This window comes from Vanacampus margaritifer, chromosome 6, assembly GCF_051991255.1.
Source record: "Vanacampus margaritifer isolate UIUO_Vmar chromosome 6, RoL_Vmar_1.0, whole genome shotgun sequence".
Taxonomy (NCBI): Eukaryota; Metazoa; Chordata; class Actinopteri; order Syngnathiformes; family Syngnathidae; genus Vanacampus; species Vanacampus margaritifer.
In genome coordinates, this window is record NC_135437.1 from 20,375,638 (window position 1) to 20,389,186 (window position 13,549).

The 13,549-nt window shown below is 39.7% G+C and overlaps 2 protein-coding genes and 1 long non-coding RNA gene across 4 annotated transcripts; 2 read left to right on the forward strand and 1 right to left on the reverse strand.

Annotated features, from left to right (window-relative positions):
• Window positions 1–212: 212 nt before the first annotated feature.
• Window positions 213–7,139, forward strand: LOC144054152 (protein regulator of cytokinesis 1-like). Of its 2 annotated transcripts, none has more exons than XM_077569288.1 (14): window positions 213–376; window positions 1,066–1,198; window positions 1,284–1,406; window positions 2,274–2,519; window positions 2,660–2,830; window positions 2,914–3,063; window positions 3,148–3,295; window positions 4,492–4,628; window positions 4,718–4,813; window positions 5,811–5,957; window positions 6,024–6,134; window positions 6,203–6,307; window positions 6,393–6,560; window positions 6,859–7,139. In XM_077569288.1, exons 1-14 carry the CDS (start codon window positions 366–368, stop codon window positions 6,928–6,930), a joined length of 1,818 nt encoding a protein of 605 aa, XP_077425414.1. In that variant the 5' UTR covers window positions 213–365; the 3' UTR covers window positions 6,931–7,139. The 2 variants fall into 2 exon arrangements, with proteins under 2 accessions (XP_077425414.1, XP_077425415.1); XM_077569289.1 differs by having other exon boundaries at window positions 6,393–6,490.
• Window positions 6,738–13,004, reverse strand: LOC144054153 (uncharacterized). Its single transcript, XM_077569290.1, has 6 exons — window positions 12,963–13,004; window positions 9,760–9,900; window positions 9,126–9,677; window positions 8,890–9,048; window positions 8,075–8,176; window positions 6,738–8,007 (listed from the first exon to the last, which is right to left on the reverse strand). Exons 2-6 carry the CDS (start codon window positions 9,880–9,882, stop codon window positions 7,873–7,875), a joined length of 1,071 nt encoding a protein of 356 aa, XP_077425416.1. The 5' UTR covers window positions 9,883–9,900; window positions 12,963–13,004; the 3' UTR covers window positions 6,738–7,872.
• LOC144054154 (uncharacterized) lies at window positions 12,339–13,232 on the forward strand. Its single transcript, XR_013294614.1, has 2 exons — window positions 12,339–12,564; window positions 12,743–13,232. It is a non-coding gene; the product is annotated as an uncharacterized LOC144054154 (long non-coding RNA).
• Window positions 13,233–13,549: the final 317 nt, after the last annotated feature.

The window sequence follows — 13,549 nt, forward strand, 5'->3', positions numbered from 1 at the left end:
TGGCGCAAGTCGATGACGTCATACATACTGTCCCAATTCAGCAATTTTCTTTCTTTCTTTTTTTTAATTTTTTTATTATTTTTTTTATTTATTTAGCAATTTTCACACGCTTCTAACTTTAGGCTTTCGAACACTACATGCGCCTCCCCGTGACGTCACCACTCCGAGCCAATCAGAGTGCACGCGTCCCGACGTTGCAAATTTCAAACGCCAGCTGGAGTCGACAAAAGAGTTGAAAAGAGACACGAGCCACGCCGACCGCAAGTGTTGCCGTTTGACACGCAGGAAGAGGAGACGTTAGTTAGTTTTTTTGTTTGTTTTTTTGTTTTGTTTTTTTAGAGTAGTCGGCGTTCACAAGTGCCAACATGAGAATGAGGTGGGTATCTCATCTGTAATCAACGAGACTGGTTGTTAAAAGAATAAATTCGTTTGCCGTTAGCGAAACGTTGCAAAAACTAGCTTGTAGCCTTTTTTTTATTTGACGACCGTGGGCTAGCTTAACCCTGTGCTGTTAATGGTATTATTGGTGAGTTCGAATCAAAATTCTAAACCGCTAGTCCACCGCGTCGTCAGTAATGCGTCAAAAGCTAACTGATGTTAACTTAGCCAACGTAAATGGCCCTCAAGGCGATTTACATTCGACTACTCTTTCACATACTGATGACGCAGCTTTAGGAGCAACTGGGGGTTCAGTGACGTGCTTACAAAAATGGCATATGGGATTAAGGATGACCATTATGACTGAGCCTTCCGCCCCCATGATGCCCATCCTTACAAAAATATCGTACTGAATTAATGAGTCTCAATTCACTCACAAATGTACTTAATCGTCGTTGTTAGTTGACAGTTGTACTTTGTCATCTAGTGCAATAAGGTACTTCAAAGAAATACCCATTAAAGATTTGATCCCAAACAATATCAGGATAAATGAAAAGCAGTACTTGATAAAACGCATACATTATCAAGTTAAAATAAATTATTAAAAAAATTATAACTGAATGGTGAACAAAAGAAAGCTGGCGCTGAAATAAGAAGCACTTTGGTTTACCTGCTTGTGTCTTGCAGTGAAGTCCATGCTGCGGAGTCTGTTGCCTACCTCAACAGAGCTCTGGTCAGGTTGCAGGAATTATGGGATGAAATTGGCTTTCCAGAGAAAAAACGCAGCGAGAGAACTAATACAGTTCATCAGTGCATCAGAGTAAGACCAATGCAATACACAGCTTCTCTCAATAGTCGCCGGCTGACTGTCTGTCTGGTATGTTTGGATTTTCGCCTGCCTGTAGAAATTGCTGGACGAGATGATAGTTGAGGAAGAGGAGCACAGAAAGCACGTGATGGAAAGTATTGAATCCAACCGCAAAGAGCTTCATCAGCTGTGCAGTGAACTTCAGATGCCCCCCTTTGAGGTACATTTTTGAAATGTGTGTTTGCAGCCTACAAGATTAGTTGTAATTAGGCCTGACTCGTTTGGATTTTTATTTTATTTTTTACATTTTTTTTTTAAATTCCAATAATTTACAGAAAACAATACTAATAGCTAGGGGTGTGAATTGCCTAGTACCTTTCGATTCGTTTCACGATTCATAGGTCTCGATTCGATACAGATTAATCCTGATATGAATCTATAAATTGATTATTGCGATTTTATTTTTTTTCTCAAATTTAGAAAATAAAAAACATTAAACTTGTACATGTACACTGTAAGATTTGTATGAAAATGTATATATTTATCTGAAAATTGCTTACTGAGCCACTGCATTTAACTTTTTCATGTTTGAACAGCACTGAAATAAAATATTAAGGCTTAATGTTCCATTAATATAACATTCTTCCATGCTTAATGTGTGAATCCTAACCCTAAGACATTTTGTTGAATATTCCCATAAAAAAAATTTATGTTTAAAAATCTATTCTGCCGCGTATTGAATCGATTTGAGAATTGCGTGCTGTAATATCGTGATATATTGCGATATCGATTTTTTTCTTACACCCCTACTAATAGCTAATTTCCCTTCTGGTTGTTATGCGTGGATTTAAGATCAATCCATATTGGATTAAATGGAGCCAGAGCACCATCTAGTGGGCAAACGTTATATCATTCTGAGTGACTCCAGCACTGAACAGTATTTATTGTTTGAAAAAGTAAATATCTAGGTGTTTAATCAGAAAACCCTGGCCAATTATGATTATTTTGAAAGAGGGCTCATCTCTGGATCTTAAATCGGGCAACCGGTTAATCAGTTAGGTCCTCGTACTGTGCGTGCGTGTGAAAGGAGGAGGAGGAGGCGGAGAACGGGTTCACCGTGCTGCAGTTGGAAAAGAACATCCGCACTCGTGTGGAGATGATGACGAAGCGCAAAATGCAGAGAATGGACGACCTCAAGAGTCTTGCTGTCCAAGACCGCGATTTATGTGACAGTATGGACAGCACCCCCTTCGGCATCGACCTGGAGTCAGTCCCAACCCCGAGGCAACTCGACGAGTACCGTGCCCATGTTCATTTCCTCACTAAGGAAAAGGTGGTGATCATTTCCATTTTTTTCCTGATTATTATTATTATTATTATTATTATTATTATTATTATTTAATGTTTTTATTTTTAAATTAATAATTGTGGTCTTTTTTTTTTTTAATAAATAAATAAGACGGGTTTTTACAGGAGCGTCGCCGTGAAGAATTTGTGGGTGTAAAGAAGGAGATAATCGCGTGCATGGACGATCTGGAGCGAGAGGCCAAGACGGATTTTGAAAAGGATGTGATGTACGAGGACGAGAAGGTCTTCCTTCTCTCCACTGACAACATCGACGCCCTCAAACTACTCCTTAGCCAGGTGACGCAACCGTGCCTCATTCCACCCCGAGAACATCCCGTAGTGTCTGACCTCATAACAAGAGTGACCGTGACCCGTACCAGTTGCAACAGTGCAAGGCGGAGAAAGAGGTGCTGTGTGCCGCGCTCCGCGCCAAGACCCGGGAACTGTGGGACAGGCTGAAGATCCCCCTGGAGGAGAGGGAGAAATTGTCTGCGCACATAATCGGGTTCAAGAAGAGAAACATTGAGGCAGTAAGAAGGTTTTTTTTGGGGGGGGGGGGTCACGAAATGAAACCGCGTGTTGTGCGTATTAATGCTCGTATTCTTTTGCACCAGCTCCATGCTGAGGTTGAGCGTCTCGAACTGCTGAGACGCGAGAGCATGAAAAGTATCATCGATGACATCAGAGCTGAGATCGCACTTTACTGGGAAGCCTGCTTCTACAGTCAAGAACAGCGCCAGGCTTTTCTTCCTTATCACGATGGTGACTAGATTTACTTTGGTGGCGCAATCTTTTGTACAATAGGACTGGGATTAAAAAATATATATATTTTCCTTTCATAACCTGATATGACTTCATAAAAAAAAAAGATCCTTTTAATAGAAAAATAACATGATAAATTGAATATATATATTTTTTATTTATTTATTTATTTATTTATTTCACTGAAAGGGACTGTAGAATTGAGTGCCATCTTGTGAACTAGTAGAATGCAATGACCTAAGTTCAATAGTACGCGCACGATGGTTCCTCATAAAGACCACACTTTGCAAGCCTCCCGCCAGTTATTACATGCAGAGTTCTTCTCCTTCGGGTATCTGTAGCAAAAAGATGGTGGCAACACATGTCCGCCTCCTGTAGGCAACATATGTAATTGGCGGTTACTAGACAACGTGTGGCTCTTTAGTCACTCTACTGTGGATCGCGAAAAGAATTAGATTCATTTTTTTACATATTTGTTTTTGTTTATTTAAAGTATGCTTCAAATGAATGGATTTTACAAAAAATATATATTAGAAAATGTCACAATCCACATTATTAAATTGTCAGAAAAACGGAGATGAGCTAGATGAGAACAATTTTATTTTATTTTTTTTAAATACCTAAAAATGTCCAAAAGGAGAAGAAAAGTAATATAAAATGTCCATGAAATTGACCAAAAAATGTGAGAATTTGGTATTTAAAAAAAAAAAAAAAAAGGGGCAACAAAGAAAACGTTTAAAAAGTAAATGTTGAAAAATAAAGGCAGGAGATTGCTATTAAATATCTTTGGAATTGCCTAAAAAGTCAGAAAAAAAGATTTTTTTTTTTAAGGCAGAAAATGTCCACTAAAGGGAGAACAGGCAGAAAATGACTGTCAATAAAATTGCACACAAAAAGTCAGAAATTTAACAGAAAGGGGAAAGTATCAATGTATAAAAAAAATTACACAAAAAATCCCAAACTGGAAAACAAAAGGTAGAAGAAAATGAATCCGTACGTCTTGGATGCTGCATATTTTTGTTCTGGTGCCGGTCTAATTAGCTCTTGGGCTCTCAGTACATTAGACTAACAGTTTCTTCCAACACAATGTTCAAATGTTTTGCGGCTCCAGACAGATCATTTTTGTGTGTGTGTGCCTGAAATGGCTCTTTTTGTACTTAGACCTATTATTAAAATTGACATTGCTATTTACGCAGACGACATGACGGAGGAGCTTCTCAACCAGCACGAGGCCGAAGTCAAAACCCTGAAGAGCTACTTTGACGACCATAAAGAGCTGTTTGAGGGTGTCCGAAAATGGCAGGAGTACTGGGATGTGTATTTGGAACTGGATGTGAGTACATCGCATCGTAATTGGAAGGACTGTCAACATTGCTTTTGGTGATATTTGTATGAGGGACGTGCCGTCATTTCTCATCACAGAGGAAAGCTAGTGACATGTCGAGGTTGAACAACAGAGGCGGGACCCTTTTGAAGGAGGCGAAGCAGCGAAGTGACCTGCAGAAAAGTTTGCCCAAGGTACTGTGAAAAGGTGGCAGAAGTACTCACACTCTGTAGTAGTGATGGAATGATGTTTTTTGTTTGTTTTTTTTTTCAAGGGCGATAACCGAAATTTCAAGTTTATATTCATTTGCGGTAAATGAGAACATATTAGCATTAAAGTTTTAAAAATGTACTTTTTCCTTTTTAATTTGAAACGTATAACGAATTGACATCTTTGTTTAAAAAAAAATATTACAAAAATTGTAGGGAGCTTCCAGGTTCGTCAATATGTTAGTTAAGCTAAATTAAAAACTAAGTATATAGTTCCCAAGTTTTTCCCCCCAATTATTATTTTTTTTTAATAAAAAGTGTAGAGGCCATTCTCAATGTCACGATCATTTTTTATAAACGAAATTTAAATGAATCAAAAAGGTTTCAAAAGGTCTTTGCAAACACTGAAAGTTTGTCTGACTGAACATGTTTGACTTTTCTTTGCGACAAGTAGTAAAAACGGTCTGTGAACATCTTACAAATCCTGATGAAAACCCAAAATTCGCTACGTTCGCAAGCATTCGCTGCTCAGTGACATACCAACTTTATCGGCCTTCAGATTCATAATAATAAAATAAAAAAAAAAGGCAGATGCCGATATTACATCAGCTCTGTTTGCTGACCAAACTCAGAAAACGGGTGAGCCATGATTGGTCGAGACTGACTTCCTCAGCACAGGTTATCTTCAGTCGACAGGAAGTGGAAACATTACTTTTAAAAGTTATTAATTATACAAGAAAAATAATGAAGTTACCAAATGAATTCTGCACAAAATATTAACTTTTTACTGCTGAAAAGACCTCAATGAGTCAAGTATCCCTTTTAAAGGAAGATACGAGTTGATGGCAGAGCATTTGACTTGAATCCTAAAAGGACAAAGTTGAACATAACGAATTGAAAATGTCAAATTTTGGTCCGAGCCCAACGATCCCGTGATCGACATGTTTTTTGCATCAATTATTTCTGACTTTCTTCTCACCAGCTCGAAAAGACTCTGAAGGCCCAAATCGATTTTTGGGAGCACGAGCAAGGCAAAAAGTTCTTTGTCAATGGGCAGAAGTTTCTGGATTATGTGACGCAGCAGTGGGAGCGGCACCACGCCGAGAAGGAGCAAGAGAAAATGGAGCGGGTACGTGAAACTTTCTCCAAGTCGTCGTCATCCTCAGCCCTTGATGCGTTTTGTTGTTTGAATTAGCAACTGAAGAAGAACCAACAGACGAAGGAAGACATGTTGTACGGCACTGCGGTGAGGACGGCATCCAAAAGGCACGCCGTCGGAACCCCCACACCGAGCAAACAAAGAAAGGTGAGCTATGAGCGGCTCTGGTGGAGTGCAACAAAAAAAAAAAACGTTTGCTCCGGCGTTTCCCGCAGATGGGAATCTCAACCATCTCCAAGCCTACCAGCATCCTCGGTTCAGCCTTGGGGGGAACCATGTGCCAGTCGTCCGTCCAAAAGCTGCCTCCATCTGCCAGTAAGGTACGATTGGTCGCGGTTTGCCGTCACGGGACCCGAGTTCCGGACTGTGTTTCTCTGCATAAGTCATTTCAACTTAACTTTGTAGAGTGGCGGCCTGCGAACCCCCGGGCATGCAAAGACCCCCCAAGCAACTGAGCGCAACAAGGAGAACTTGAACAGAATCCCTCCGTGTGGCACTCTCAGGTCTCAGGATACTCAAGATTGCACCTTCACCTTTAACGCTGTTGCTGCTGGCTCCTATTCGGAATTTGCGGTAAATGCAGTTTAACGCGTTTGTTTTTTCACTGAGCAAAGTTAGATGGTGGCAAAGCTGTGGAAAAAAAACATCATTTCCTTCAAAGTACTTTGCTGATTTGTTCGAAATGACTAGTTAATTTTCAGTAGTTGTTGCGTTCGATTTGTAATAGAAAGATTCTAAAAACACATGAACTCATTTCCACCAATTTATTCTGAATAGGAAGTCATGGTGTCAGAAGACAAAAAAAAACACTTTATGCATGAAGTGGTGCTTTCACAGAACGAACTGAACTAACTTTGCTCTTTTGTCTCAGAGGGAGCTGTCGGAGGCTTCTAAATCAAATGTGACGGCCGGCCTGCTCAACTCCACTGTCAGTCAACAGTGACCAAAGTCTTGCACTTCTTAGGTTTTTTTTCCCACAGTTGTTAACACATTTGCTTTTTTTGACACTTTACTTTTTATAGTTGTTGTTGTTGTTGTTGTTCGTGCTTCAGCAACTATTATAAGATTGTTTTTTATCTAGCTGGAATGAATGCTACTCCTTTCAGAAATGCTCTTCTTTTCCAATATGTAAATAAACGTTTGAACAAAATATTCATGAAGCCTGACCTTTTTATTCTATTGTCTTTTATTTTTTATTATTATCAAACTACTTTCAATTTAAATTATGCAAGTAACTGATTAGAAAAAGAGGATGAGAGTGCAATGGATCAAAAATGTCAAAATAACATAACAGGTATTCTTCAAAATAGGCGGGCAAAAATTGTTGATAAAAGCCTTTTTAATTAAGGGATTAATAAAAAAAATTAAGATGTGATTCATTAATCTGATTTTAAAAAAATTATTGTTTGACAGCTCTAATTTAGCCCGCTGATTTGCTCCGAACCGCAGTTTATTGCAGACCAATCACAAAGCAACAGTTGTTTAGGGGCAGGATATATGATATGCGGCTGTGATGAAAACAAGACGCACCGAGGCCGTGAGAAACTAACAAACCAGACATAGCGACATTGAATTACCCGCAGTTTCCTTTTTGAAAGAACAGCGAAAGGCGTTTCCTGCATTTTTTGGTTGGTAAAGATGTTTGTCATTTTTGTTTTTTTAACCTAAGACGACATTTTCCTCTGTTGTCGTGATTGGTCAAGATATGTTTGGTGGGCGTGTTCTTGCCAGGTTATGGTTACCCCTGCCCAAAATTGTCAATGTTACTAAATGTTCAAACAAAAACTTCGGTGAGGACTTTATCATGAAGAAGTAGATGCACATGAATTGATGTGGCTTGTTGGATCAAACCTTGAGTTTGACACCTGTGCTTTGCATGTTCTGCTTAAGTCATGCGGGTCATGAGTTCTTCAAGTGCTCTTTCCCGATGATTTTCATGAACAAGCAGCACTTCTTTGATTGCGCTTTGCTGGAAGCCCATCTCGTTGAACTGAGTCAAGAGGCGCAGGAACTCGGCAGCCTGAAACGGGAAATTGCAAGTTGGTGTTCAAAGCTGTGACAAAGTGTTCACTTGAAAGGGGACCAACCTTGCTCTCACAGCTCTGGAACATCTCCAAGGCCTCCTCCACTTGAGCTTCATCGTAGCCCAACTCGCACAGATGATTGCAGGCTGACAGGTATTTTAAGAGCTGTCAAATTAAGTTGTTTAGATTTCATTTGGGGCTGTAAATGCAGCAGACAGTAGTTGTAGTACTGACAGGGATGTGATTTTTCCGCTAATTCGCGGAATTCCGCTTTTTTTATCTCCCTCCAAAAAAAAAAAAATACGATTTTTTTTTTTTTTTTAGTAGTTCATTGTGTATGCACATGACTCCGACAGATAACATCTTCTGCTATAACAAAGACATTTGTGGTATGCTCTAATATGAGTTACTTTTCATTTGGTCATGATACAATTATTTGTTCATGAAATTTGAACTCTTCAACATTATTTATGTGTTAACTTAGTAATCACATTAGTTAGATATGATGATATTCTCAGTGATAGTTTTTAAAAGCAAAGGCAGTCCAATGTTTTTGAATGTGACTGATTTTGAGTTGACTAAAACTGCCATTTTATATGGGATAGTTCAATATACATTGAAAATTTATGCTGTTGTTTTGTCTATTTCTTTGTCATGTGAGTGCATTGAAAGTACTTAAAAAGCATACCTGGACCTAGCTGGGTGCCAGCGGCCCCCAGACCCCCGGCTAAATTTTCAGATAATTTCACTTTGGTCAAATCACATCCCTGAAGTACAAGAGTTTCAAACCTACGCTTGCGAAGCTATTACCCGTTTTTTTTTTTTGTAAACAATCTATCACTTATTTGCTGCAGTGATGAACGTGGGACAAATTGTACCTTGTCTGGACTGTTGTATCCGGTCTTCTGCAGAGCCAAGATAGCAGTCTGGAGCGGGTATCCTTTGTCGGTGACGGCCTCCAGCAGCTCCCTCTCTTCTTGGCTGAGAGCGGACAGCAGCTCTGTGGCCGAGTCAAGAAAGCCTCCGGTCCTGAAGGCCTGATGAGCATCCACATGGACACGCTCACCAAGACATCGAGTGGTGCCCAAACCGCCAGGTTGGTCAAAAAACCCACCTTTTGCCTTCTGTTTTTGACGACGGGGCCTGCGGAGGAGGGTCGTTGTTGCTGCAGCCTTCCTGAGAGATTGTTTTGGGGGTGCAATCTGCCCACGGCGCTCTGTGCACGCCTTTTTTTGGTGACCTTCTGCCCTGGAGGGAGGAGGCCGCACTCAGGAGACGTCGAGGCGCCTCTGTGGCCCAGAGCGGGAAAACCGAGGTGCGTGTCTTTGACCCTGGAGAGCGCGGCGCTGCGGGGGCGCTCTCGGCTCTTGGTGGGCTCCTGAGGACCGTCTTCCGGGGACGAGCCTTCGTTGTCCTCGCAGTAGCCGTCTTCGTCGTCCGAGTCTGATCGGTGGACGGTGCGACGGTGCAGCCAGTGGACGTCGGCGGAGTTCAAGCTGTGACTGCGGCGTCGAGGTTCCGAGGCCCAGGGGCTGCCGGGTCTGTGAGGGGCCCTGCAGAAGTCGTGAGGGCTGCTGAACATCAGCCAGTAGGGAGGACAGGATGGAGCCTGGTAGGCTGGATGCTGCTGGCCTGTTAATATTAGCTTCTCCAGATTGAAGCCGTACTGTCAAATGTTTCATGAAATTATAAAAATGATTGTCAGGTATTATAATACATGTCAAGAGTGCAGTTTGTGTGAGAGTGACCTGAGTTTCCTGCATTATCCGAGGACAGTCGGGCACAGAGATGTCAGGGGGCGTCATCAAGTACACATCTTGTCCCAGTGACCCCAGTGGCGTTCCAAATGGGACGTCTTCCAAAGTGTTCATCGTCTCCAAAAAGAGAAACTGCGTTGGTGGAAACACAAATATGTCAAATATCTTGCGTGTAGAAGGTTAGGGTTTAAAATAAGGGGTTAGTGTATCAATGTAGGGTTTTAAACTAAAGTTAATGCTCCATGGTAGGGTTTTAAACTTGGGTTGGTTTCAAATCAGCTTTATACTAAAGTTAGTGTTTAAAAAATGGGGCTTTAACCTGTTACCATTTCAAAGTAGGGTTTTAAGAGAGGGTTGGGCTATCAAAGTAGGGTTTTAAAAAGTTTAGGGTTTCAAAGTAGGCTTTTAAGGTAATAGTTTCAACGTATGGTTTTAAACTAGGTTTAAAATCAGGGTTTTATACTAGGGTTAGTATTTCAAAGTAGGGTTTTTAACTAGGGTCATGGTTTCAAATGAGGGGTTTAGGGTTTGAGCTAGAGCTGGGCTGCAAATTTAGGGTTACAAACTAGGGCTAGGTTTTCAAATAAGGGATTCGAAGTAGTGCTAGGGTTTAAAATTAGGGTTTTAAACGAGGGTTAGGGTATCATATTAGGGTTTTAAACTAGGGCTTGGTTTTGAACCCTTATATGAAAACCTAGCCCTAGTTTTAAACATTAATATGAAACCCTAGCCCTAGTTTGAAACTCTAATTTGAAACCCTAGCTCTAGTTTAAAACCCTAATTTTACACCCTAGCCCTAGTTTAAAACCCTAATATTGAACCCCAGCACTACTTCAAACCCCTAATTTGAAAGCCTAGCCCTAGTTTAAAACCCTAATTTTAAACCCTAGCTCTAGTTTAAAACCCTAATTTTACACCCTAGCCCTAGTTTAAAACCCTAATATTGAACCCTAGCACTACTTCAAACCCCTAATTTGAAAGCCTAGCCCTAGTTTAAAACCCTAATTTTAAACCCTAGCCCTAGTTTGAAACTCTAATTTGAAACCCTAGCCCTAGTTTAAAACCCTAGTTTGAAACCCTAGCCCTAGTTTAAAACCTTAATTTGAAACCCTAGCCCTAGTTTGAAACCCTAATTTAAAACCCTAGCCCTAGTTTGAAACCCTAATATGAAACCCTAGCCCTATCTTGAAACCCTGATATGAAACCCTAGCCCTAGCTTTAAACCCTAATTTGAAACCCTAGCCCTAATTTAAAACCCTAGTTTGAAACCCTAGCCCTAGTTTAAAACCTTAATTTGAAACCCTAGCCCTAGTTTGAAACCCTAATTTAAAACCCTAGCCCTAGTTTAAAACCTTAATTTGAAACCCTAGCCCTAGTTTAAAACCCTAATATGATACCCTAGCCCTAGTTTTGAACCCTTATATGAAACCCTAGTCCTAGTTTGAAATCCTAATTTGAAACTCTAGTCCGAGTTTAAAACCCTAATTTTGAAACCTAGCACTACTTCGAAACCCTTATTTGAAACCCTAGCTCTAGTTTAAAACCCTAATTTTAAACCCTAGCCCTAGTTTAAAACCCTAATTTTGAACCCTAGCACTACTTCAAAACCCTAATTTGAAATCCTTGCTCTAGTTTTAAACCCTAATTTGAAACCCTAGTCCTAGTTTGAAACCCTAATTTCAACACTAGGGTTCAAAATTAGGGTTTCAAACTAGGGCTCGGGTTTCAAATAGGGTTTCAAACTAGGGCTAGGGTTTCAAATTAGGGTTTTAAAATAGGGCTAGGGTTCAATATTAGGGTTTCAAACTAGGGCTAGGGTTTCAAATTAGGGTTTCAAACTAGGGCTAGGGCTTCAAATTAGGGTTTTAAACTAGGGCTAGGGTTTTAAATTAGGGTTTTAAAATAGGGCTAGGGTTTCAAAGTAGGGTTTCAAACTAGGGCTAGGGTTTCAAATTAGGGTTTTAAAATAGGGCTAGGGTTCAAAATTAGGATTTCAAACTAGGGCTAGGGTTCAAAATTGGGGTTTCAAATTAGGGTTTCAAACTAGGGCTAGGGTTTCAAATTAGGGTTTTAAACTAGGGCTAGGGTTCATAATTAGGGTTTTTAAATAGGGTTAGGGTTCAAAATTAGGGTTTCAAACTAGGGCTAGGGTTTCAAATTAGGGTTTCAAACTAGGGATAGGGTTTCAAATTAGGGTTTGAAACTAGGGATAGGGTTTCAAATTAGGGTTTGAAACTAGGGCTAGGGTTTCAAATTAGGGTTTCAAACTAGGGCTAGGGTTTCAAATTAGGGTTTCAAACTAGGGCTAGGGTTTCAAATTAGGGTTTCAAACTAGGGTTTGGGTTTCAAATTAGGGTTTTAAACTAGGGCTAGGGTTCAAAATTAGGGTTTTAAAATAGGGTTAGGGTTTCAAACTAGGGTTTTAAAATAGGGATAGGGTTCAAAATTAGGGTTTCAAACTAGGGCTAGGGTTTTAAATTAGGGTTTTAAACTAGGGCTACGGTTTTAAAATAGGGCTAGGGTTCAAAATTAGGGTTTCAAACTAGGGCTAGGGTTCAAAATTAGGGTTTCAAACTAGCGCTAGGGTTTCAAATTAGGGTTTCAAACTAGGGTGAGGGTTTCAAATAAGGGTTTTGAAGTAGTGCTAGGGTTCAAAATTAGGTTTTTAAACTATGGCTAGGTTTTAAAATTAGAGTTTTAAACTAGGGCTAGGGTTTTAAATTAGTGTTTCAAACTAGGGCTGGGGTTTCAAATTAAAATCAGGGTTTTATACTAGGGTTAGTATTTCAAAGCAGGGTTTCAAACTAGAGTTATGGTATCAAAGTTGAGTTTGAGCTAGGTTAGGGCTATCAAAGTAGGGTTTTAAAAAAGTTTAGGGTTTCAAAGTAGGGTTTTAAGGTAATGGATTCTATATATGGTTTTAAACTAGGTTTAAAATCAGGGTTTTACAGTACGGTTAGTATTTCAAAGTAAGGTTTTAAACTAGGGTTATGGTATCAAAGTAGGGTTTGAGCTCGGATTACTGTTTCAGAGTAGAATTTTATATTAGAGTTAGTCTTTCAAATCAGGCTTTTATACTAAAGATAGTTTTTTAAAGTAGGGTTTTAAAGTTATAGTACCACTGATTGTCAAACCCACCTAAGTGGGGCGAAACTACGGTTAGGGTATCAAAGTAGAGTTTTGTCAGCACTTACCTCTGTCGGGTGTTTGTCCTCAAGTGAGATGAAGATGAATGGGAGCGTGTAGAATGAATGGTGAAGACAGACGTGGTCACGTGGTTTAAAGCTGGCTAAGCCGCATTAGCTCAAAGCCTTTTATATCACATAACATTTGTAACCTGAAGTTAATGAAGACAATAATAGTTTTAGTTTGTTTAGTAATTGCAAGTGTTGATATTAAAATAAAAAGATGCTCTTACTCAATGTCGAGCTACTTGAATTGATAAATTTACTATACAGCCTTAACATTTTTGTGTGTGTTTTTTGGGGGGGTTGGTGGTATATTATCCATATTGAAAGACTTTTTTTCTTCTTTTTTTTTTGGACTTTTGTGGTTTTAATGCAGACGTGAGGGTGGATTATGATTACGCTACAGGAAGAAAAGACAAGGACATCACTTTCCACAGATTAGCAGATTACATAAAGGTGCCAACACAAATGGAACACAATCTGACTGTCAGGCTGGACATTTAGGATGGCCTAATGAGAAGGAGTATTTCTAGTATTTATTCTGTCATTTTAAAATTAATCCAAAATCAATCCAAAGTGAATATAATTAAACC

Coding starts and splice junctions, on each gene's coding strand:
- LOC144054152 (XM_077569288.1), top strand. Junction 6,308..6,392: donor TGCCTCCATCTGCCAGTAAG/GTACGATTGGTC, acceptor TTAACTTTGTAG/AGTGGCGGCCTGCGAACCCC. Junction 6,561..6,858: donor GCTCCTATTCGGAATTTGCG/GTAAATGCAGTT, acceptor CTTTTGTCTCAG/AGGGAGCTGTCGGAGGCTTC.
- LOC144054153 (XM_077569290.1), bottom strand. CDS start 9,882: ATGAACACTTTGGAAGACGTCCCATTTGGAACGCCACTGGGGTCACTG. Junction 9,678..9,759: donor GGATAATGCAGGAAACTCAG/GTCACTCTCACA, acceptor AACATTTGACAG/TACGGCTTCAATCTGGAGAA. Junction 9,049..9,125: donor TCAAAAACAGAAGGCAAAAG/GTGGGTTTTTTG, acceptor GATGCTCATCAG/GCCTTCAGGACCGGAGGCTT.